Source organism: Agelaius phoeniceus, chromosome 12, assembly GCF_051311805.1.
Source record: "Agelaius phoeniceus isolate bAgePho1 chromosome 12, bAgePho1.hap1, whole genome shotgun sequence".
Taxonomy (NCBI): Eukaryota; Metazoa; Chordata; class Aves; order Passeriformes; family Icteridae; genus Agelaius; species Agelaius phoeniceus.
In genome coordinates this window covers 3,771,667-3,796,754 of record NC_135276.1, presented here as the reverse complement: position 1 = coordinate 3,796,754, position 25,088 = coordinate 3,771,667, and the positions used below count along the sequence as shown (strand labels likewise).

The 25,088-nt window shown below is 41.7% G+C and overlaps 1 protein-coding gene across 4 annotated transcripts in view; it reads right to left on the bottom strand.

Moving 5' to 3' along the window:
• PEPD (peptidase D) overlaps window positions 1–25,088 on the bottom strand; it is a 423,809-nt gene that overhangs the window by 333,600 nt on the left and 65,121 nt on the right. For all 4 annotated transcript variants that reach the window (XM_077185106.1, XM_077185104.1, XM_054640499.2 and 1 more), the window contains 3 exons: window positions 10,900–10,963; window positions 8,446–8,493; window positions 6,817–6,878 (listed from right to left, as the gene is read on the bottom strand). In XM_077185106.1, the coding sequence (XP_077041221.1) occupies window positions 6,817–6,878; window positions 8,446–8,493; window positions 10,900–10,963 (174 nt within the window). The remainder of the gene's footprint in view (window positions 1–6,816; window positions 6,879–8,445; window positions 8,494–10,899; window positions 10,964–25,088) is intronic.

The following is a 25,088-nucleotide window of genomic DNA, read 5'->3' as shown; positions in this document are numbered from 1 at the left end:
TCAGAAGGGCATATTTTCAATTTAATCATCACCATCTCAAAAATTATCATTTATGTAGACCAATGCAGAAATAATTCTACAGTGGAAGTAAACTGACAGGAAAATACAAATTTATACAGAAGAAAATATATGAATGACATAGTAAAATCAATTTATGAGCATTTTAAGAACCCAAAAGCCTGAGCTGCCTGTGTGGCTGGAGAACACCAACTGACACCACCATAGAACACCAAGACACAGAATTATGCTGCAGCTGTAACAAGAGACACAAAATCTACAAAATCTTTCAGTAATGTCATCAGTATGTCAGACAGAAAACTGATCAATGAAGGCAAATGTAAGGAGACAGAGCAGCACTGGAGAGTCCAACACCAGCTCTATGCAAATAGGAGTAAACTCTGGTTATTGTGAAATAACAAAAGAAAATAAAGCACAGGAAAGGGCAGTTACAGAAGGCAGCTGACTTTGACTCTGAAAATCCACATCTCAACAAACTGAATTGGTCACTTTAACCACAAACACAAATGGATGAAATCAAAAGCAAAATAAATGAGCCAAATATGAACCTCGTAAAAGAAGACTTGTCTCACCTGAGCATTCAAAAAAGAGGGAAAAGTTGTACACTGGTGCAGGCTTACAGCAGCTCACTCTTTAGAAAAGCCATTTCAGCCACAGCCCCTGGATTTTATCTTTCCTGGCCATGCCTCAGGTTTTAGCTTTTATATTTTTCAGATTCTGTGCTGCTTTAGTGTGTGGGTCTGGGTTCACATCAGGGGATGGTGAGCTCTGTGCACAGAGCAGGGAGATAAAACAATTCCTGCTCCAGCTGGGCACCAAGGACAAATGATCCAAATCTCAGCCCAGGAGCACAAACACCGTGGGCTGGAGAGAGAAAAACAAGGATGGGACTGCATGGGCTGGAGCTGGAATGGGACAATGAACTGCAAGATGCAAATGGAGCAGAACTGATCCAAGGCAGAGACCCTGGGAGCGCTCGTGCATTTTGGGGCCATTTTGGTTCATGCTGGGTGCGGCCCAAGGTGGATCCATTGAGGCCTTCTAATAAATCCCTGCTTTATTCTTCAGCTCCATCCAGCCTCTGTTCTAGGTCAGGCTTCTCAAGGCATCAGGCTCTTCCTGAACTGTCTTTGTGCTGCCAGAAATCCAAGTATTGCTGGCTGGAACCACCTACTATGTGACAGTTCCTTAAAATTCTGGTCTGCTGTCAACTGGGGAAGCTCATTAAACACACAGAGAGGCAGCAGGACTGAATGAGGAGGGTGCTGGTGGGTGGAGAAGAGCCAGGAGGTCATCAGCTGAACACAAGACAGACTTTCTGGTGTAATGCCAGCTAGAAAACAAGATGTTAGACCTCCTAGACACAGCATATATTGTAGGCCACTTTCTTAAGGAAGTCAAAGATTAAGGACAGAACTGTCTCAGCTCCACCCACCTCATGGCAGCTGTGGGTCCTGTGTGAGCAGCCACAGGGCCACCTGTTTATGACTGTGAGCCTTCAAAGGCTGATGACTCCAATCACACTTCACTGTTAATTACTGTGGTGCTTTAGCCATAGTATTGTCCAATTTGGTGCTCTTGCCAAAACCACAGCATCACTGCCACTCACTTGCCCCCTTCCCCTCCAGCTGGAAGCTGCTCACCCACCCACCTCAGGACTAACAATATGATTCCCCTACAACTCCCCTCAACTCCTCATTCATGAACTTTCAAACCTTTGGAGCAGAATATCCTTCAAAAGTCATCCCATTGCTTTCTTTAGTACTCCCACTAGAACCACAGTGCCACTTCCTTCCCCTGCCCCTCCCAATGGAAGTACAAAAGGCAAAGATCATGGGTTGAGACAGGAATGATTTTCTGGAAACAGCAATGAGATAAGAAAACGAACAGCAAGAAAATTAAGAGCAAAAGGTCAAAGAAAAGATTTACATGGGAAACCCTTGACAATAACCACACACCCAAAGGGACCATTCTGCCCAGCACGTTTCTCTGCAGGAAGGAACCCCCTTCTCCAAAGCAGGAGAGTCCCTTCCCCAGCCCCAGCCCTGGCATGAGCTGGGAACAACAGAACAACACCTGGGTGCTGGCTGTGCCCCTCCCAGACACTGCAGGGAATCAGCCCTGTCCTGGCCAGCACCAGGACACCCAGCAGCAAGGCAGCCAAACAAACCAGCCACAGCCTGAAAGGTACTGCTTAAACCCAGCAGGGGAGCTTCTCACCACCAACAGTGTGACTATACAAATGTATTTCATTCACATAATTTGTGCACAAACCCCTACATAAAATCCCCTGACCATGGCCTCCCAGCAAAGTTTTGATCTCCCTAGACAGCAAACAACTTACTCATAACAAAACATTTACTACCCTAATGCTAAGAGGATTAGGCAGTGCAATCTAATTCCACATTTTTCTGCAATTTGCAAATTGACAATACTTAGATGATGAGATATGTGGTCTTGAGGAAGAAAACAAATTGGCATTTGCTACAGTTGCAATCTGTAACATATTAATGCTCTCATTTAATCAATGCAGAACTAAGAAATACTACACTTTAAGGCATGTCCAAATTGATTTCATACTCAGTTGTCCTTTCACATGCAAGACAAATTCATTAGATAAAACAACCCTAGAAAGCTACACCTCCCATATAAAAGCACTGTATAATGAGACCTCTTTTTGTCAGTTTAATGAATACACTGTGTTGTCTACAGTGATAAAAATCTAAAACATATTGATACACAATGGTAGAATTTTCTTCTCTTCTTCAACATGGAGAGTCTTTGTCCTAATGAACTGATTTGGCTATCCAATATGAAAGGAGGAATTCATTGCAAAATTTTAAACAGTTAGGTGCATTGCTTAAACTGTCCATCATTTACCTCAATTGACTCTGAGGATGAAAAAAAACCCTGCCAACACAGTGAGCAAAGGTTTATTCAACAGTGATTTAAAGTATATGGTACATTACTGTTCAACCCTACTGGTTAAAAATACATTTTCTGCATGGTGAGTCACATCCTCTCAAAGCATTTTTACAAGGGCTACATAACTGGCATGATTAGATGAAAGAAAATCCTGCACATTTGAAGAGTGGATCCATGAATTAGGGAAAAAACCTGCACACACAGAACTGGCCTCTATTAGCAAATAGAAATATGAATTTCTAGAAAAGAAAGCACTAGAAATCTTTAGAAATCTGCCTTCCATGCTTCAGCCCTCTGGGGCAAGTGAGCAATCCCATCCTGTAGGATTCCTGGGAGCTGCCAACAGAGCTGACCTGAGGGCAGTTCCCAGGAGCAGCACCAGGACATGGGCCAGGTCCCCAGGTCCCAGGCTGGTCCCTCCGTGTCCCTCTGCTGAGCAGGGAACTTTCCAAGTGCCACTGGCCTCAGTTCCACAGCCTGCAGCAACAGACCAGCTTTGCTGAAGGGCAACATCCCTGGCTACATCAGAGAGCTACACAGAAACCAATGGAAACCAGGAAAGAATTCACCCCTACAGATTCTATCATCAGGATAGGATCAAGCTTAGCTATTGCTAGCATGACAAAAATAACTTCAGGGTGATCTTCAGGGCACAGAAATAAACCACAACCACAGCAGTCATTTTGTCTCAAATGACTATTTATGACAGTAGAAAAATTAACCAAATAGCTTAAGTAATAATGTTCCAGAAGAAGTTCAAAAGGTTCAAAAAGTAAGGCAGGGAAACAACATCACTAGGGCAAGAAAAACACAGCTTCTGACAGAAGCAGATGTACAGCCTGCAAAGAGAGTAAGATTCACCCTTTTCAGGAAATTAGACATTATTTTCATTATTATCCATCATGAAACACCCCCCATGCCCACTGGGCCAGGTCAGCCTAGGAGAAAAAAAGACATATGGAAACAAGAGAAACACAAAACAGTCCTAGCAAGAAAATAGATCTTGGCCAGGAAGCCAGAACACAAAACAAACAGGAGATCAGACATAAAATAGAGCATCATGGCCAGGGCAGAGCCTGGCTGGGCTGAGCACTGAGAGCCAGCAAGGCACAGGCACAGGCAGGCAGGAGGGAGCACATCTGAAGGAACACATTGCTCTGGGTGTAATCCTCCTGGAAACAATCAATACATCTGAAATATATCTTTCTATAAAGGAAACATTTGCTACAGGAGAGGTGGAGAAGCAGGAAAGTTGAATTTTATTTGGGTCTATATTGAAAACAAATATAAAATGGACTGATTTATACAGTCAGTTACAAAATTCTGAGACAAGCAGAGTTTAAAAGGGAGCTCACCCCCTCCTCCAGACCCCCAGTTACCCCCTGCACATGAACCAAGCAGGAGCTCACCAGAGCCACCACAGCCCAGGAGAAGACACAAACAGAACCAGGGAGATCAAGAAAGACTGGAGTGACAAGTGGTTTGAAGGCATGGTCTCTGTCAGAAGAGGGGAGTTGATCCAACAACAAAATCAGTGCATGCTCTCCCATGCTGTGAGCTTGGGAGGTGTCAGCACCCAGCACATCCCTCTGGCTGTCCTGAGCAGCCAGGACCCTGCCAGGGGGCTCAGAGACCCTGGCACAGAGCCCAAAATGCCCCTGTGGGTTTGATTATGAGCCACAGAGCAAGTTACCAACTTTGGATGAAGATCTGCAAGCCATGACAAATTCAATAGAATGATTGTGAATTTATCACAAACTGAAATAGTAGATTTTGGGGTTTTTAGAATGGGGGTTCAGGGGGCAAGATGGAGGAATCTGGGGGTGTCCTGCCTTTCTCCTTCTTCTTCTTGGCCTCCATCTTCTGCTGTGATGGTGGCACTCACAGATTGGTTTAGAGTAGAAGTCACTGTCTTACACAGGTGATAGGAATTGGGAAGGAATTGTAACCATTGTACAGGTAGTTTTTAGTATAAAGACATAACCCTGCCCTGGGGGCAGGCAGAGTGCCTGGAACTGTCCTGCTGGATGGACCTGACAGGGCAGGAGAAAGAATTTTATAGATAAGGAACAATGAACAACCTTGAGACCGAGAAATTAAGAGCTCTGAGTGCTTCTTCAAGCACTGGACTGGGAAAAGAGACTTTGAACAATCTCAGGGTCACTGTGAGCAGCCAGAGATCCCAACAGGGAGGGGAAGGTACCAACCACACCTGTCCAAGGCAGCAAAATGAATGACCCAGTGCCAGGGGGTGGAGAGGGATGAACATGTGCCAAGTGCCAAAGAGAAATGTCTGCTGCCAGCTGGAAATCCCTGCTAGGAATGGAGAAGCACTCCTGGAGCACACAGGGAGCACGCCCAGCACTAACTGAGAAGCCAATGCTTAAACATCATTTAGTCTTGTAGGAGACACTCATTTAAAATCTCAAATGAAGTGCTGAATGGAGTGGCTTCCCAGCTTAATGTTGACTAGTGAATGGGCTACTAATTAAACTCTTTAAACAGAGTTTAGTGGAATTCAAGTAAAAAAGGGGGTTTTGGTAGTTCAAACAGACTGTTGTACAGCATTCCAATAAAGAATTGCTGGTGAAGTTAATAACTGTATTGTATGTGGAGGTGTATCAGATAAAACTGGAGATATGGCTCCACACAGATTTTGGAGTCCATCTGTATGCAGACCATCTACTTGGACAAAGCAGACAAACAGAACTCAGAGTGCTTGTAACAGCAGAGAGGACACCAAACACTAGTTAGAAATGACCTGTGTGTATTGTGGAACACTTCATATTGAACTCAGTGGGCAGCAAAAGATGTCTAAATGCCTGGCACCTTGTTCCCAATATCCCTGACAGAACCATGAAACTCCCCTTTAGGATACAGAGGGGAGAGCTAAGTAATTATGAAATCAGATTGCAGATTTCAGATCACTTGACACAAAGAAACAATCCCAGCACAAAACATGCTCAGATTACACAAATGAGTGCCCAGACTTGCAGCCAATTCTGTGCCCAACCATCCTCACTGTAGAATTAACATGCTGCTGACACAGGAGGATGGAAATAAATAGTGAGGTGTCTGGGAGTCAATGATCAACATCGCAGCACAACTGCTAATGATAACAGGCCTTTAATGAGGGCAGTCTGTTTCTTTTTGCCATACACTTGAACTAAAACCAGAAAATTATCTTGAAAAAATATCATAACAGAACAGACAGTTGTGTTTCATTAAAAATTGAGGCCATTATGCTCACATCCCAGAGCAGGCTGTGATGTATTTCTATTTACTGCCCTTTCAAAACACTGCATGCAGGAAGACATTTTTACCTCACTGGTAGCCAAACTTCATAAAAAGACAGCTAAGAACACTAAAAGCTCACATCTAGACAGAGAAATGATTATTCCTTTTTCTTCTGATTTGTGAATTTATTTTACACCTATAATGTAACAATTTTTCTGTGCATTACCAGAATCCATAATATCTAGATTAATAATGTGCAAGGAACTCAGTAAGAGAAAAAGGCTACTCTTAAAGATTAATTTTTCTTCAATCTGAAAATCAAATATTCCAATCACAAAAGTGAAAATGGATGTATGAGGATGGGTCTATTTGGTTTTAAATAGCTACAGTATAAACACAGACAAAAAGAAAATTTGGATTAACTTAGATGAAAGAGAGATTTCAAAAAAAAAAAACCTGACTGTACTTCAAGTCTTCAAAAACATGTATCAAAACTTCTTTGGAAATAAAATACTTGGCATCTGATCTGCCATTCAACATCCTTTCATCAAGAAAAAACATAATTTAATTTGCAATGTAAAATGAATTCAACATAACCACGTAACAATTAATGTACAAAAAAGCTGTGTCACTTACTGGCTGATCCCCTCAAAGGAAGCTTCTTTGGAGACATTTCCACTGTCAGTATTAACACCACGCTGGGAGGAAAGAGATTAAAAAGGACTGTGATTCTGAGCCAAACACGTCTTGAAAATTGAAATCATGGGGAGAACCTGATTGCAGGAAGTATTTGGGAAATCTTGCACATAAGTTTACCTGAATCACTATAAATAAAAAACCCCTGACTGTTTGTTCAAACACAGCCCAATATAAGAAATAATCAGTTGCATAGGAGAGCAGCACAGAACTCAGGTCAGGATGTGCTGCATAGGAAAAAGAAAAGCTTGGATTTCTAATGCCCTTGCATCTTGAGAGGGAGGTGTGAGACCTATACTATAATTATACAGGGCACAAGAATGAAAAGTAGCAAAGCTTTTCTAAAGTCATTTAATATTAAAATAAATGATTATGGCCTGCCTTGGCAATTTAAATTTGCTTTGTCACTATTTCAATTTGCTTGCTGCTCCCCTCCAGCTTTCCATTCAAGCAAGCAGCATAAGCAAGAGTATTTTGGCTGCTAGCCAGCAGATGAACACTTCTGACATGTGCCTGGGGAGCCCTGCAGAGCAGCAGCTCTGGAACCAGACCACAGGAGGAGAGGACCAGGGTTCCATTCAGCAGCAGACAGAGAACAGCTCTTCCTTTCTCTGAATGCTTCTTCATGGCAGTGGGAGGAATGTGAAAGCACCACAGCACCCTCCCCTCAGCCAAAAATGATGTGAAAATTCCTGATTACAACAGGATGCTCCCAGAGTGATAACTACTCAACAACTCCATGTGAAGAAATGCACAATAAGAAGCACAAGATAGTCAAACATTCCATTTCTCTCATTTCTCTTAAAGAACATGAAATTAAGCCATAGGGTTATCTTTTAAGAGTGTACAAATATAAGTGAAACAAAGACTGAAAACTATTTAGGGCCTCTGTTCTTAACTGTTCTTTAGGGCCATGTACCTTCCTAAGGAGGGATTTTTTTGTTATGGTTTCTGCCTGGTCTCTATCATGGGAAAACAAGAAATCCAGGAGCTGCCACTGCATCTGCTGTAAGGGAAAGCTCAGAGTCAGCAAATAATTTTTATAAATATTAGAGACAATAAAACAGATAGTAGGAGTTTACAAAACACCTGTAAAGCAGGGGAGCAGCTGGGAGGTGATGGGAAGGAGAAACTTGCAGCCTTCACCTCCATTCATTCATGCTTGCTCCCAAGAAATAAGCAAGCACCATTCAAAGTACTTAGCAAGCATTTGATATTGCCTCACTCCTCCCAGAACAGAAGCTGTTCTTACTAAACCACTCTATGCAAAAAAGAAGTATTCCCTGAACCTTTGTGGAATTCCCACAGAAAGGCCCAAAGCTGCTCATGACATGACCAGAACAGCATGAAAGGAAAAGGGAGTTTGGAGTCAGAGTGGGGAGGGTGGAGGCCCTCATGGTCGATAGGCTTGTGGTGTTTTACCAGAAAACCAAAACAGCTTTTGGCAGACAGAATGCAGATGGGATAAGGCCAGAGGCTACAAATCTTGAAACCATGGAGGGGCCAGAAAACTAGATTGTAAACTGGTATCCTTTTTGAAGAAATGTAGTATTTTCCAATATGACTTACCAAAGTGAGAAGTACAGCAGGTTTCTTCGAAGCCAATACACTGGAAAGCTAAAAAGAGGGTTTAGATTACTGTTATTTGTCTTTTTTTTTTCTTCCACATAACCACATTGATACCAATTTCATCAATATTCACTGTATATAAAGTAAATGAGCTGCAAAGACAAAAATGTTCCTCTGATACCTTTCAGATATTGTAGTATTTCCTGAGATATGCAACAAGAGACAGCAGAATACAAAATATTGACAGTGATCAAGTTCATTGTCTCCTTTAAAGACATAAATACCAACTATAATAATGTCTATTGTCATCATTAGGAAAGCATAACATAGGAGCCAAGCTGTAATGTCACACAGAAATAAGGAACACCAAGGTGCTCTATCCTGCACATACATTTGCACTGATATTATTGTGGTACAATGTGCTAAATGCTTACTGTTATTTTCACTGGCTCACTTTTACTGACCAATCCTTTTATTAGGCTCCTTCAGTCTCCCTTCAAACATTCACAAACTGAGAACAAAATCACTGGGCTTGTAGAGTGCTGGGCTTTCAGAGCAGCTGCAGATGGGAAGGGTGGGTGCTGAATTACACTTATCTAGAGGCAATGAACACATGACAGAGCTGCATGGAGCAATATTCTATCCACTTTAAAACACCTTAATAGCACACTACTAATATTAATAAAAGAAAGAATATGGCAGTAAAGCTCAAAAATATCAACTCTACCCTTTATTTTTTTTTTTTGTTTCTTAATTCCATGAAATATCAGGATAACACACTTACACATGTTGGTCATTCATTGATGTAAAGCTATTCTATAAAAAAGGCCCCTGGTGTTCTGATGGTGGAAAACAAATTCCTTGGCAAAAAAGCCAAAAGCTGAAGGAACCACTGAGAGCTGAACAGTTATGCTGCAAGCTTCAACAGCTTCCCACTTCAATACATGCAGTCCAGGCCAAAAGCAGCCTTAATTTTTAAATTTATTTACTGGTCCACATAAAAAGCTCCTTTTCCCATCAATGAAGTTTTTAAGCAGGAAAAAAGCAGAGAATAGAACTGCAATGAAGACATTTGTTGACAGAAAGTGACCCAAACCAACTAAGGTGAATGTGATTTTTAAAAATGTGATTTTAAAAAATAAAACATTCATTTTCCACTTGCAATTTTCACCATCTGACAGATGAGCACTGGAGCACCTGGACACAACAAGACTCCAACTCACATATGGCAAAAATCCACCTCTCCACAGCTCCCTCCACTCCCAGCTCCTGACACACAGATCAAACCCTACTTTGTTGCTGGACTCATTAGGAAAATTAAATGAAATCTCCTCACAGCTGATGAGAACAAAACTTGTGGTCTAGAGAGTCAGAATTACTGTTCTATGGGAACAGAAGAATCAGAGGAGTCTTCTTCAAGCTGCTCTCCATGAAAGTCACACACAGAGCTTGGCAGGAATACTGTCCTCACCTGCTGAGCCTTCCTAGCACAGAAACCACTGCTGGCCAGGTGCACCAGTGCCCAAACATCTGCTCAGAAATTCAATCAGAAACCTAACTAAGCAAGGCACACCTGCACCCAGAAATGTGAATATATTTGCTTATTCAAGTCATAGGATGATTCTGTAGAAAATAAGAGTAAGGCATGCAGCCTTTGCCAGGATTTCATCTCCTGGGAAGCTGAGAAGCCTCAGAGAAAAAACTGCATTATCTCATTTGCTTCTCCCTGTTTTGCTGCTTTGGAATGGGCTGGAGATCATTTACCAAGAGGTGCATGTTTGATTGGTTCCATGTGAATTGTTTTTACTTAATGACCAATCACCATCAGCTGGGTTGCACTCTGAGGAGTCAGTCAGTCACTCTGAGGGTTTTTATTATTCATTCTTGTCAAGCCTTCTGTCTGTATCCTTCTCTTTCTTTAGTATAGTTTAGTATAGCATTCTTTTAATATAATATAATATAATATAATATAATAAAATAATAAATCAGCCTTCTGAGAACATGGAGTCAGATTCTCATCTCTCATCCTGGGGACCTCACAAACACCACACCTTTCCCAACAGCTTTTTAGAGGCATAAAATAAATGTAGGCTCCCCAGTCCAAGCTAGGACATGGAACCTCCTTGACAGCAATCTCCACAAATCTCCAAGGCATTCCAAAAAATGGATTTAGCAACATGTTTTAGTTGGATAAAGCCAAACACTGACAGGTTTCATCATGCACAAAACATGTTTATGAGACTGTCTTTGGATTAAGAACTATGTTCAGATCAAAAGAGCAGTCTTAAAAAAATTTACAAGTGCTTTGTAAGATAAAAGGACATTTTCCTGTAAGAGGGGAGGGAGAGAAGATCCCAATAAGTCAGGAGAAGGGGACTAAAATTAAGCAAAGCCATTGCCACTCATTGATTTTGTATTCACAGAAAAAAATATTCAGAGCCACAGACAACTCACCTCAGTCACATAGTAGGCTTCATCCACAGCATATTTGTTCTTGAAAAATTCAGGGGGATGAATCCTTTGGAAAACAATAAAAAGAAATATTTGGGTTTAGCTTTGCTCTTACATGTAATAAGGCCACAGAGAAAGAAATAATATTCTCTACTATCACAACAATAGCATCAGATACAAGGGATGTTTTACTAATCTTATCTTTATTTCTCAAAACAGGAGATTACACAGAAAGTTGCACAGCTTCAAAATTCAGTGTGCTTTAATCTAGTCCATGCTGATAGCCCACTCTCCTCAGAACAAAAGTGTTTTTTCCCATTCTATGCAAGACAGTTTTGTTAGGGACTTTTGCCATGCCACTTATGTGCAACTTTATAACTCACCAAACTTTGGAAGGATGTGGAAATAACAAAAGACCAGCCTGACCTGTGTTACATTCAAAGAGTGAATAAACATTCATTTTTCACCCTGGTAACCATCTAGCACACTGAGGGCTATTAGGACATGGGCTCTGCTGCCTCTATTCCTCAGGACACCAGAGATCCACTCCTCTAACCCAACAGAATGGGCAACTTTACAGGTCCACATTCAAAATTAAATCTCTTCTACTCTCTTCTCCTGATATCCAGCCAGAGACATTTTTGTAAAGGCAAGAAGAACATGAAGGATCTGCTTGCAGTCAGTCCCTGCCAGGCTCTCCTGCTGCCTTTTGTACCAATGGCTGTACATTTGTCATTCCTTCACTGTATGGTAGCAGCCAGTTCTTCAGGAGACTTTAATCTCTGATTAAAATCTCCATGTCCCCAACACTGAAATAAATACAACCTCTATAATCCTGAAAATGTGATCTCAAGATAATAAAATCACCCAGCTGATACCCTTCCACAAAAATTAACATTTCTTTACTTTCAGGGTAAAGAAAATGGGAGGATAAAACCCATGGCTGGTGCTGGAGCTTGGAGGATCCTGTGCATTTTGCTTCCTGAGTGCCAGTGGGAGAGCAAGAGGTGTGGGCAGGACCAAAGCTTCAGCCATGGAAACATTACACAACAAGAGCACAAAACCATCTGGGCAGAGAATAAATGAGGCCGGAGGCCAAAGGGCATTTCTGACCCTTGCAGGGAGGACCATCAGAAGTGGTGGGGCAAACAGCACCTTGAGGAGCTGCTGCACACCACAGGCACCTGCCAGAGCTGCTGGCAGTGCCAGGAGGCTGCAGCACTGCCTTATGCCCATTTTTTATCTTGTCTGCTTCTTTATCATTTACATTTCTTCATGCTCCAAACAGTACTGGGTTGTGACATGAACAACATGAAACCATTTATGGTGTTCTCAAGCAGAAAATCACAGATTTTTAAAAATTTATTATCTGTGAAAGTACTACTCAAAAGTAACACAAAACTATCTTATTTTATGCTCCCTTTTTCAATACTCCTTGTGTAGAGTCTTCATATCAGTGACAGAGATTCCAAAGCAATTATCATTTATCTTTTCTCCCTGGCTTATCTCACAGAAAATTAGAAAAACCCCACTATATCCTCTTATCTTTACATACCCTCTGTATTATAGTAGCCTTACCTCCAACTTTTGCATACTCTGTTTCTCCTACAGGCATCTCCTTATTCTTCCTTCATTCCTCACACACTGAAGTATTTCAATAATCCAGAACCATGATGAACAGACTTAGCACCTTTTGGTTTGGTTCTCTTTTACAGTTTTAACCAATTGGTTTGGTTCTCTTTTACAGTTTTAACCAGTTGGTTTGGTTCTCTTTTACAGTTTTAACCAATTCATCTGGTATCAGAAGAATCCCAACTGTAAAACCAGCTCACGTATGGCCACTGGTAATTTATGGTAACATATGCTCTTTAGAGCAATACATCCAAAGCACCTTTTAATAATTAGCAGCATTGCTAAAATCAAAGAACTGTTTATTGTAAAGTAAATGTTTCATAGAAATATACCCACAAGTGTGCTGGATTTTATTGACTTCATTTAAAGCAGTTTAAATAAGAATAGATCTCATTTTCCATCACTCCAATAAGAAAATTTCTCTCCTTTCACAAGCTCTTTCTCCACTTTTTTGTTCTTGTTGTTGCTAGTTGGCTCCTATAATTGTGTAGCCTACAGCACACAGCTACTAATCCAATTCTTCAGTTCTGGTTAATATTAATCCTTTCCAGCTTTAATCCCTCCAACATCTCTTTTCATCTACACTGTGACTCTTTTGAGGAACAAACGTAGCTCATCGTTCTTTCAAGGCTGAATTTTTCTCTAAGAGAAAGAGAACAGCAGCTTCCCACAATCCTCCATCCTCTCCCTCAGTTGCTAAACTAGGTCACCTTTGAGATCCTTTTGCCTTCATCACACCTAATGACAAGCTGCCCTGATTCCTAGATGTGCACCTCCCTGCTCATCTTCCTCTTGCTAGCTCACTCTAAAGTCAGCAGGACTTAGCACAAAGTTGAGACTTCTCAGCTCCTCTCTGAAGCACTCACAGCTCTGCCTCCCTTTTTTTATACAGTCATTTAGCACCTCCAACTAGATGGAAAAATAAATTCATATACACTTCCCACAAACCCATCCCACAGGAGCCACAATGCTCTAGTGATGAAGCTGCCTCTCCCACTGGGAAGATTTCTAAGACCAACTCTGTTGCAGAACCACGGAGGTGCAAGGAAAAAGTGAACATGAAGTCTGTATTAGAGCCAAAAAATGCTGTGCTGTCACATATAGAACAGCAGTATAGAAAGCAACCAGAGGTCAGGGAGAAGGAGAAGCAAAGCAGGCCAAGGGAGGCAGTTCTGGCCCTCTGCCCCTCAGGTGAGAGCCCATCTGCAGAGCTGCCTCCAGCCCTAGGGAGGACCTGGAGCTGCTCAGAGAGCCCAGAGGAGGCTCCAGGAGGAGCAGAGGGATGGAGCAGCTCTGCTGCAGGAAAGGCTGGCACAGCTGGCATTGCTCACCTGCAGAAGGAAGCCTCAGGGTGACCTCACTGTGACCTTCCAGTACCTGAAGGAGCTGACAGGAAAGGTGGAGAGAGACTATTTACAAGGCCTGGCTTGCCAGGATAAGGAGAAATGGGTTCAAACTGACAGAAGGAGGGTTATGGGATACTGGGAAGAAATTCCCCGCTGTGAGGGTGGGCAGGCCCTGGCCCAGGGTGCCCAGAGCAGCTGTGGCTGTCCTGGATCCCTGGCAGTGTCCCAGGCCAGGCTGGATGGGGCTCTAAGCACCCTGGGACAGTGGAAGGTGCCCCTGCCCATGGTGGGAGGCTGGACCTCGATGGCCTTTAAGGTCCTATCCAACCCAGGGCATTCTGTCATTCTGTCATCCTCAATGGTACCTTTCCACATTCTCTCTAGTCTCTTCCACTTTTCCCCCAGTTTAGTGGGGCTCAATAAAAGATAATTATGCACAACATGGTTGTTACTGTAAAAAGTACTGGTGCAGAGTTCCTGAGCAGATACAGGGCTCAGTACCCATCTTTATCCAATCTGCATGCAAAACAGGCTAAAGCTAGCACTGATCACCATTGCCACAGGCTATCTTCCATGAAATGCTCACTTGGCATAACGAAAATCAGAAGTTTCATTCAGTTATCATCATTTCAAGTACATCTGATCCTTCCCAGGAATGAGGGGTACTTCTCTCCACAAATGACTCTCAAGAAGCTAGAGTAAGTTAACTGGTTACAACTTTTAGGTTGGGCTTTGTCATTTGTAATGCTGCTATGGGCTGCCAGTTTTAGAATTCTGATTAATCACTGCAGAGACTATGTGCAAAAAGCCCCACAGCAAGCCATAAATTAATTAGAAGGATTGCCCAAGCAGAAGATATGATCCCAGATATTATTGAATCATGCCTATTTACCTATAAAAAATAAAGCCCAACCCTTGTGCAAACAGATGTGAACAGAAACAATGACCTAATTTTTATAGGCATCAGGAAGGGGCTTGGGGTGTGCAAAATTGTTGAGATTCCCTGACAACACAACTTGGCAAAAACCCACAGAGAATAATGCATGTCAGCCCTAAAAAGGCTCAGGATCCTTTCCCTATAGTTTTATAACTCCAGCCAAGCAAATACCAGTGTTAATAGAATTGTCAATAGTTAACTTCCAGAATAACAGGAGTTTTCATGTTCTCTTACAGTGGAAATAAGCAACCCCAAACTCCTGGGACATGCCCATGTACACATGGCCAAGCATCTAAGCAAAAATCTGGCATCTCAGAGTTCATGGCCATCAGAAAGAAAATGTAAGAGTCCTGCACTGATACTGATTTACATTAATATGACCCCAGTTTTTCTCATCTTCAGCCACAAAAACCCCTTAAAGAAGAGACTTCTCTAGTTCATCACTTACAATTCATCCCAATTTCTGGTGAAAAAGCTTCAGTTATTTTGAGTTAAATATTCAGCTGTTTACCTTCTGCTGATGCTTGCCATGAAACTCCTCTCTCTGCCATGTTTTCCTGCCCCACCTAGATCACCTACTTGGTTTCTTACTCTCAGGAGGATTGGGAAATGCTGAGGATGGCCTAAAGATGTGAACCTGTACTTTCAGAAGATTTAATTCTTATGCACTGCCTTATTTTAACAGCTAGGGTTTTATTTAAACACCAAATATTGGAGATTCATCCCTCAATGATAACAAGTGACAATTTTATTTTAAGCAAAATGCTACTCAAATAATGGGAAAAAAGAGGTGGGGGAGCAGCAGCAAAACTTTCACTGTAAAAATCCAGTGTGAAACATTAAATCAGAGAGTAAATTAATACCTTACAATAACTCTACTTCATTTCTCTAACACACATTTATCAAACACAAAAACCACCAGCAAAAGTGTAAGGGAGCATAATATTAAAAATGAGTAATCACAGATCCCAGTCAGTTATTCATCTTGGTGAAAAAAACCCCAGTTTATTCTAAACTTTTCCATTTGGTTTAATTAAATTCACACAGTACATGATGGCATGTTTAAAAACCCAGATACTTCATCAAATCACAACCAAATCACACCAATTCAGATTTTGCCAGACCACATTATTAGGACTGGCTCCACTTTGATGTGATCCCAAAATTGGAACTGGAAACTGACTCCTCTGTTTATCCATCAGTTAAGAGAAACAGCTCTGACAGTTCTGGAGATCTATAAATACACCAAAAATTTACTTGACAGCTTTTACATATTTGGACAAAATTCCAATCACAATTTATTTGCAGCAGTTTATCAACCACGTTGTGTTTCCACTTTAAACTGAATAAAAACTTGGTCTCATTGTCTAAAAACATTTTAAACCTCTTGTTCATTACATTGCACAAGAATTCATAACACAAATCTTAAGAGATCTGTACAAATTTGACATTACTGTACGAATTCCATTAAGCAACATTTCTTTGTATGCTAAAAGACTCTGGAGCAATACCCTTGTAATATCAACATGATAAAATGTGTTCTAGTTTTCAGAACCATATTCAGAAGAGAGGTAAAATGAGATGGATCTAAATCACAAATGCCAAAGAAAAGCTGTGAACAGAATTTATAATAGCTGATAGCTATTCCTGAAAGAAACACTTCTAAGCCACTTGCTAATATATTTGCAGCCTAATTACTGATATACATTTTTATGTATGTGCTTTCATTTGCATCTAAACATTCATCCAAATTTCAATATGTTTAACATTTATTCCTAAAGGTTGCTTGGTATTTCTATGTTTCAATGCTTCTAGGACAGATTTTCAGTTTTTAGCTTTTAGAGTAGATCAGCTCTAAAATGAAATTCAGCTTTTCCTGAAATAGCCCAATTTAGCTTTTCTTCAACATTTCAGTTGGAATTCCTAGCTCAGGATTAGTTATCTTACTGCATAGCCTAGAATGTAGAATATTCCTGGAGGAAAACAATATTCCAAATAGTATGTTCACTGTGAATATTGAACAAATTACACACTTTTGATGTTAAGATTTGAATTGTGTCAGAGAATTCCTTAAGTCCTCACATCTGGCCTTGTCTGTGTTTTGCAGCTATTCTGGAAGAGGGGTGCCTTACTCCACTGTTACATATAAAATAAAGCAATAGGTGCAGCCTACCATAAGCACCAATGTGATTGAACTGCTCTTCTGCAAAATGAAATATTAATTTAATATCAAAGGGCACAGACAACAAAGCAGTTTCCTGTCTGGCTGACCACACATGCTATCACTGAATGTATATTAGGGCAAATAATAGAAATTGCCTACAATCACTGTATCTGGCTTTAGCAAGAAAAAACAAAACACCTCCAACCAATCAGCAAAACTCAACAATTTAATGTATTTTTTGAAAAGGAGCTGTAGGAATCTCAAAATAACCAGTCAACAACCATTTTGAAGAACTCCTCCTATGTCAGGGAGGAAGACAGCAAGCACTGACAGAAAGCAGCATGCCATGCTGAAGACTCCCACTATTAAAATACAGATCCACGAGTTTTATTGTCTTTAGGAGCCACAGCTCCTGGTAGATACCAGAAAGTGATGTTTTCACAAGCAGTAATTAAAAGTAAGGATTAACACAGTTGGAACAACAACAGAATAGACCAATAACAAAGACTTTAATGTTCAGCATACAGTACTCTTCTCATAGGTTCTACAAGTTTTAGTGCCTAAAATACAGAAAAAATTGTCCAAGCTTGTATCATAAAGTCAGGAGAGGATGATTCTTGATGCAGTGAGACAGAAAGGCTAAAACTAGTGAAGTTCACATGAAAGCTTTCTGCTTCTTCCATTCAACCCTGACTTTCATATTCAGAGTAACAGATATAAAACACCACTTTATGGCAAAATCACCTTGTCTTGAGCAAATTAAATGCCTACATTATCCTGCAGATAGCACCTGTACAAGGCACTGCAGCACACACACACGGCATGAAATACATTACATTTTTCCTCACTTAAAGGAGGGAAAGCACATGCACAAGGAGAAAATTAGACAAGCATAATCTTCAGCACTTGAAGTTCTACACAGTCAACAACTCATTTCTCAGTCCTTGCTAGAATGAGCTCAAAGCAGAGTATAAATTTCAGAGAGACTGCAAACACAGAGTAACAACCTCGGCAAAATTTAAAGCAGAAGAATAGAAATACATCAGAATATGTAGAGCTGAAAGAGGAAAAGGGATGCAAAAGCAATGTTTTAATGCTGTCAGGGATTCACCAATAAACTCCCTTCTCATTATAATATCATCAAGTTAACAGATGGTAAAGCATTAACCAAACAAGACGGTGTCAAGAACTGCTAGGAAGAACAACACAGCACACTTTAAAAGACACCAGCAGATGTTCCTGATTTTGTCCAAAAAAGTGCCATCACCTTTATATCCAAAAGGAATTTCACTATCTCAAACAAGAAGATTAAAAAGCATCAAGCTAGATTTAAAACAAAACAGCACTAATGGGCTTGCTGGTGTCACAGACAGCCTCCAACAATGTTCTGAGTACCTGAATGGTGCTCCCTTTCCACAGCTCTCAAGATTACTGCTACACTCTTTGAAAGACAAAACTACCAGCACACATGGAAACTCAGACTCCCTTTGATACAGTCTGCAGTAAGGTGGATTCTGAGAAATAAATGAGTTTAGAAGAAATCAAGATGAAGATGAGAACTCAGGGGAAGCAAGCAGGATTGTAAGTGAAGGCCCATGTGTCTGGGGGCAGAAGAGCAGAGCCCACGAGCATGCAGCTGGCACAAGGGGCTGGGTGTGTGACACTGGAATTGCCAGTGCCACACACACCATGCAGAACCAGGGTAACCAGGGGCACCAGTACAGCCCATTGGACTCAGGAAATCAGGAATCAAGTCTTGAGGAGAATCTCACAGTAAGTCCTAGCACAAGCCAAACACTGGCCCCCTATTTCATCTGCTTCAAGTATCCAGAATCACTGCTCCTGCTCAGCTCTCAAGATTACTGCTACACTCTTTGAAAGACAAAACCACCTGCACACATGGAAACTCAGACTCCCTTTGATACAGCCTGCAGTAAGATGGATTCTGAGAAAAGAATGATTTTAGAAGAAATCAAGATTAAGATGACAGCTCAGGGGAAGCAAGCAGGATTGTAAGTGAAGGCCCATGTGTCTGGGGGCAGAAGAGCAGAGCCCACGAGCATGCAGCTGGCACAAGGTGCTGGGTGTGTGACACTGGAATTGCCAGTGCCACACACACCATGCAGAACCAGGGTAACCAGGGGCACCAGTACAGCCCATTGGACTTAGGAAATCAGGAACCAAGTATTGAGGAGAATCTCACAGTAAGTCCTAGCACAAGCCAAACACTGGCCCCCTATTTCATCTGCTTCAAGTATCCAGAATCACTGCTGCTGCTCAGCTCTCAAGATTACTGCTTTCCACAGCTCTCAGGATTACTGCTACACTCTTTGAAAGACAAAACTACCAGCACACATGGAAACTCAGACTCCCTTTGATACAGTCTGCAGTAAGATGGATTCTGAGAAAAGAATGAGTTTAGAAGAAATCAAGATGAAGATGAGAACTCAAGGGCAGCAAGCAGGATTGTAAGTGAAGGCCCATGTGTCTGGGGGGCAGAAGAGCAGAGCCCACGAGCATGCAGCTGGCACAAGGGGCTGGGTGTGTGACACTGGAATTGCCAGTGCCACACACACCATGCAGAACCAGGGTAACCAGGGGCACCAGTACAGCCCATTGGACTCAGGAAATCAGGAATCAAGTATTGAGGAGAATCTCACAGTAAGTGCTAGCACAAGCCAAACACTGACCCCCTATTCCATCTGCTTCAAGTATCCAGTCTCACTGCTCCTGCTCAGCTCTCAAGATTACTGCTTTCCACAGCTCTCAGGATTACTGCTACACTCTTTGAAAGACAAAACTACCTGCATACATGGAAACTCAGACTCCCTTTGATACAGCCTGCAGTAAGGTGGATTCTGAGAAAAGAATGAGTTTAGAAGAAATCAAGATGAAGATGAGAACTCAAGGGCAGCAAGCAGGATTGTAAGTGAAGGCCCATGTGTCTGAGGGGCAGAAGAGCAGAGCCCACGAGCATGCAGCTGGCACAAGGTGCTGGGTGTGTGACACTGGAATTGCCAGTGCCACACACACCATGCAGAACCAGGGTAACCAGGGGCACCAGTACAGCCCATTGGACTCAGGAAATCAGGAATCAAGTATTGAGGAGAATCTCACAGTAAGTCCTAGCACAAGCCAAACACTGACCCCCTATTCCATCTGCTTCAAGTATCCAGTCTCACTGCTGCTGCTCAGCTATTCCCACCACAGGCTTTTCTAAAAGATGAACAGTTCTTTAGGCTTTCTATAAATTCTACCTTAAGCAGCAGTGTCTCAATTAGACATTTAAGAGATAACTACCAAGAGCTACCCATCAAAAACACAGGAAACTTGCAATTGGTAACCTTTGCTTTATTCCTCTCTGCAAACAAAATTCTTCCTTGGAGTCAAGGGCTCTGTACAGAAAGAACTGTGACTAAGGAAATGTTTATACACTGAAATCCCTGAAAGATTTCTTGTAGCATTAAACTGATGACATATACTCATTAGAAAGCTCTCTTCTCAAAAAAAGAGCATGAGAATTATAGTGATTAAGGTATTAAGTGTAATTTCTAGGTCACTATATGCAGTAAGTGTTTCACTCAAACACTGGTGTCAATTCACACTTTTTAACAAAGGAGGTTATACAGCAAATCTGCCTATAGCAGATGTTCTGCTTGTACTTTGGAAAAACATCAGTTTTGAGGAGGAGAGAGACACAAGCAGTATTTAATATCCCACACATAAAAGCACCACAGCAAGCTCTGCAATGTCAGTAGCATGTCTCACAGCTCCCATATTAATCACTAACAGAGCAAGACAAAGCAGCACTGATTTTTACAGCAGCATTAGATGACCTGAACAGCTTTGAAGGAAAGTGATGATGTGTAACATTCCCACTTCACAACTTGTAAGGAAAGCCAAACCACAACAAAATTAAATGAACTTGACACAACTCCTCAAGGGGCACAAAGAAAAGACAGAACCTACCCTTGCACACAGTGCTGTATCCACGATGTCACACTGGCCCTGCCACACAAAGCAGCATCTGCTGTCCCCCAGGGCTGGGGCTGTGACCACCTGCTCTGACTGCCAGAGCTCCAGTAACTCCAGTTTTACAGCAGTAAAACACATCCTGCCTGCTCTACACTCACATTTAACTTTTAAGAAGCGTTAATATTAATGATACACTTCCCTAGCATATTTTAGCAGATCAGTTGGGTTTGTTTTTCCTTTTTTTGTTTCTCAAGAGAGGCCACACTCTTTCAGAGAGTCCTTCCTGAGCATACAGACAGGTCACAGGGAATAAAAAACCTAAGGAAAACAAATAACATCAAGAGCTAAGAATGTGGTATTTCAGAAGTGCAAGAACACAGGAACCACTGTCGGTATTTCACTTGAGGTTTTTCTCACTGAAGTGCCTCCCCAAATGCAGGGCAACAAGGAGCAGAGCTCTGCCCTCAGGCCAGGCAGTGGCACAGCAGAAGGCAGGGTGGAGGTGCAGAGCCTTGCTGGCAAACCCCCATGGACACTTGTTTTGCTGCAGCTCACCTTCCCAGCAGCAGCAGCCAAGGCCTTGTAGAAAAAACACACGGCATGCCTGATAGAAAAAGAAAAACTTGGCTTCTTTGATATTTCAAAATGTTATCAGGAGTTTCTATCGCTGAACTCAGTACTCCTGGTAGCACATTACATAAAGTATAAAATAAGAAATGCCTGGTGGGGGTTATCAGCCACACCACTGAAATGAGACGTGCTATCTCAGTCTGTAAGCCGCACCCGGATATTAAAAACTCTGGTGCAGCACCACCCAACAGATTTGCTTAGTGCTGGCTTTTTTCTCAAAATGCCTGAATCAAAAAGAGGAGAGGAAAAAGAAGTACTTTAATGCTTACAAAACCACCAAATGGAGCATTCCCTTAAAGGTAGAGCAAATGGAGCATTCCCTTAAAGGTAGAGATGGCCAATCAATGGACTGATACAAATCACTATTATGGTTTCAAGCCTTCTCAACAAGAAACTTAAGTTGTTTAAGAAAGTGGTAAGAAAGCAAAGCTTTATAAATATAAGTACTGAAGTAAAAGTCATAAAAACAATACACATTCATTCCAGACCAAGCAAGGTTGTGGACAATGAGAATACTGGGACAATGACAAAACTGAGTATTTGAGAAGTCTGAGCATTTGAGCAGTGCTTTTAGAGAAAACAATTGTCAGGAAAGTGGCACGAGCAATCCAGGCATTGATAATTCTGAAAAAGTAATTTTTATCCACAGAGAGATCGGGCAGCTAGCACATGGCAATCTCATGAGGCTTAACAAGACCAAGTGCTAGAGCTGCCTCTGTGTTGGGGCAAGCCTCAGATCAATCCAGGCTGGGAATGAACAGGAGCAGCCCCGGGAGAGCCCTGGGGGAGCTGCAGGCAGAGCCGGCCCTGCCCTGCCCGAGAGCTGCCGGCCCAAAGCCGGCCCTGGGCTGGGCCCGAGGGGCAGCAGGGGAGGGGATTCTGTCCCTCTGCCCCTCAGTGATTTCCACCTGCAGAGCTGCCCCAGCCTGGGCCAGCTCAGGAGGGACCTGGAGCTGCTCAGAGAGCCCAGAGGAGGCTCCAGGATGGGCAGAGGGATGGGAGAACTGGGATTGTTCAGCCTGGAAAAGAGAAGTTTCAGGGTGAAGTTTCAGTGAAAAAGAAGGAGGAAGAAAGTCCATTTTTAAGAGCCTGGAGTGACAGGACAAGGGGGAGGGAGTGGCTTCAAGCTAAAATAGAGCAGGTTTAGATTACATATTAGAAATACATTTTTCCATGTGAAGGTGCTGAGTTCCTGGCACAGGGTGCCCAGAGAAGCTGGGGCTGCCCTCTGGATCCCTGGCTGTGTCCCAGGCCAGGCTGGATATCCCTGAGCAACCAGGGATAGTGGAAGGTGTCCCTGCCCATGGTGGGAGGCTGGAACTTGATGATCTTTAAAGACTCTTCCAACCCAGGCCATTCCATGATTCTATGAAATACAATAATAAATGAATAGGGGACAAGGAATGGAAATCACAATGCAGGGAGAGAACTGGAATCATGGAAAATAAGCACCCTGGGGGATTGCACAAGTAAGTCTTGTCAATCAAAAGCAACCAGCTTTATCGTGCAGTTTTGAAAGGATCAGATCAAGGGCAAAGCACCAGATGTACTACATGAATAACAGTAAAATATTTGACAAACAAAAAAACTCTCTCAAGACTGCTACTCTCCAAAATCAAGTCAAATTGGCTTGGACAGAAACACTACAATGTAACCTGAAACCCAATGCTAGTGAAAATAACAAAACGGAAAAGCCTAAAGCAGAAAATAAAAACAAATAAATAGATAAAAAGATGAGCGTTCCCCAGGCTGGGAAACCCTCCAAGTGCCACACTGAAAAGTGCTGTGTCAATTTAGACTCATGTTCCCAGAAGTTAAAGCAATAAACAGAAATGGACTGCAAGTCTTGATTAGTGGGATACTGCAAAGATTGAAATTAGTTCTGACACTACTCAGAAACGGAAGCAGAACTGAGTTTGTTTGAGCTCCACAGAGAACCTTTCCAGATGGTAACAAACTTGGCAGATAAGTTGCAATGCCAATTGCTACAAAACAGTAATAAGATGATCAAAAGTGATTAAAACCTGGGTTTTTTTAAACAGCAAAATAAAGATTCAGTGGGTACTGGAAGTGGCAAACTGCAGTAAAGGATCAAACTGAGAGACAGAAAAAGAAAAGCATATTTCATTTTAGAGAAAAAATTATAATAAAAAATAGCAGGAGATGGCAGATCAGTTCTGAAGGTAAAACCAAAAACCACAGATCTGGAGCAGGCTATGAAGAAGACCTGTATGCTCCACATTAATAAAACTTCTTCATTGCTGAAAAATGTGCATCAAGAAGAGCAGTCAAGGTAATCTGGAGTTCATTCCCTATACCCTGCACACACACTTCACTCCCTTTCCAAAGAGCTGTCCCTCCTGTCAGCTTCCCTTCTACAGACCTTGCCCTCTGCTTGCCAGAGCAAGGGTAATTCATGCAGTCTCTATCACCACCATGCAGGCAAACATACCATGCTGTGCACAGTTTAATACCACAATTATTCAAAATACAAATGCCACAGAATCTCACCAATCTCCATGTAAAAGAAGAGATCAAGAAATCAATTTCTTAGCTTTCAATTTTCATAGTCCCAAAAAGTCTATAAGAAAAAAAAGGTGAAAGCCCACACAGCTGAGAGGCCACTTTCTTGTACTGATCTGATCCTTTCTAACATGAGATCCCTTCCCTTCTTGTACCTGATCCTTTCAAAAGTGTTAAAGGGACAAAAAATCAAACCAAAAAACCCCAACCATATATTTCTGCAGTTTTACAAAAGGCAGTAAAAGACTCAGTTTTGCTGATGTCAGTCAAGTGTAATCACCCAAACCAAAGGTTGATTTTTGTTGTAACCTATTTGAAATTTATGACAATGTTTTAAAGAGCTTCCTTGTTAGGTCACTGACAAATAACTAACATTTGCAAAGCAGTTCATGTGCTTTATTACAGCTGCAAGTGCTAATCCAAGGTTCAACTTTGAACACACAGATAGCTTTCCATCAAATTCATAGAACAACATTACTTACAGTGAGTGAATTTAAAGCTGCAACTTAGTGAGTGCAACTAAAGTCAGATTAAAGCTGCAATGCCTACCAGTCATCCAGCAGAGCTTCAGAGAAAACACAAGAAATTGCAGCAAATAAATTGGGCACCACAGCACCATTTTATTTTTCTGAACCATTAATAATTTCATATGAGTTTCTAAAGTTAGAGTGGGAAAGGGTTAAATACTTTTTGTCTTCCATTAAAAACACTCTATGTGGCAAGGCTATTAAGTCATTTTGGCATGCTCTCCACATAAAGCAGCTGCTGTACAGTATGTTTTACTTTATAAAATATCTTTAATCAGCACACTGACTAGGTCTGTCATTTATAATTAAGGAGGTAAATGGCAGGTGCAGCATTAATTAGCAAAACTGAAGTCTTTGTGAAGGCATGCAGCCATACCAACTCAATGCTTTCTAGGAACAGAAATGATGGCTAACAGCTTTGTTGCACTGGAAACTTGATTAGGTTAGACTGTGCCAAG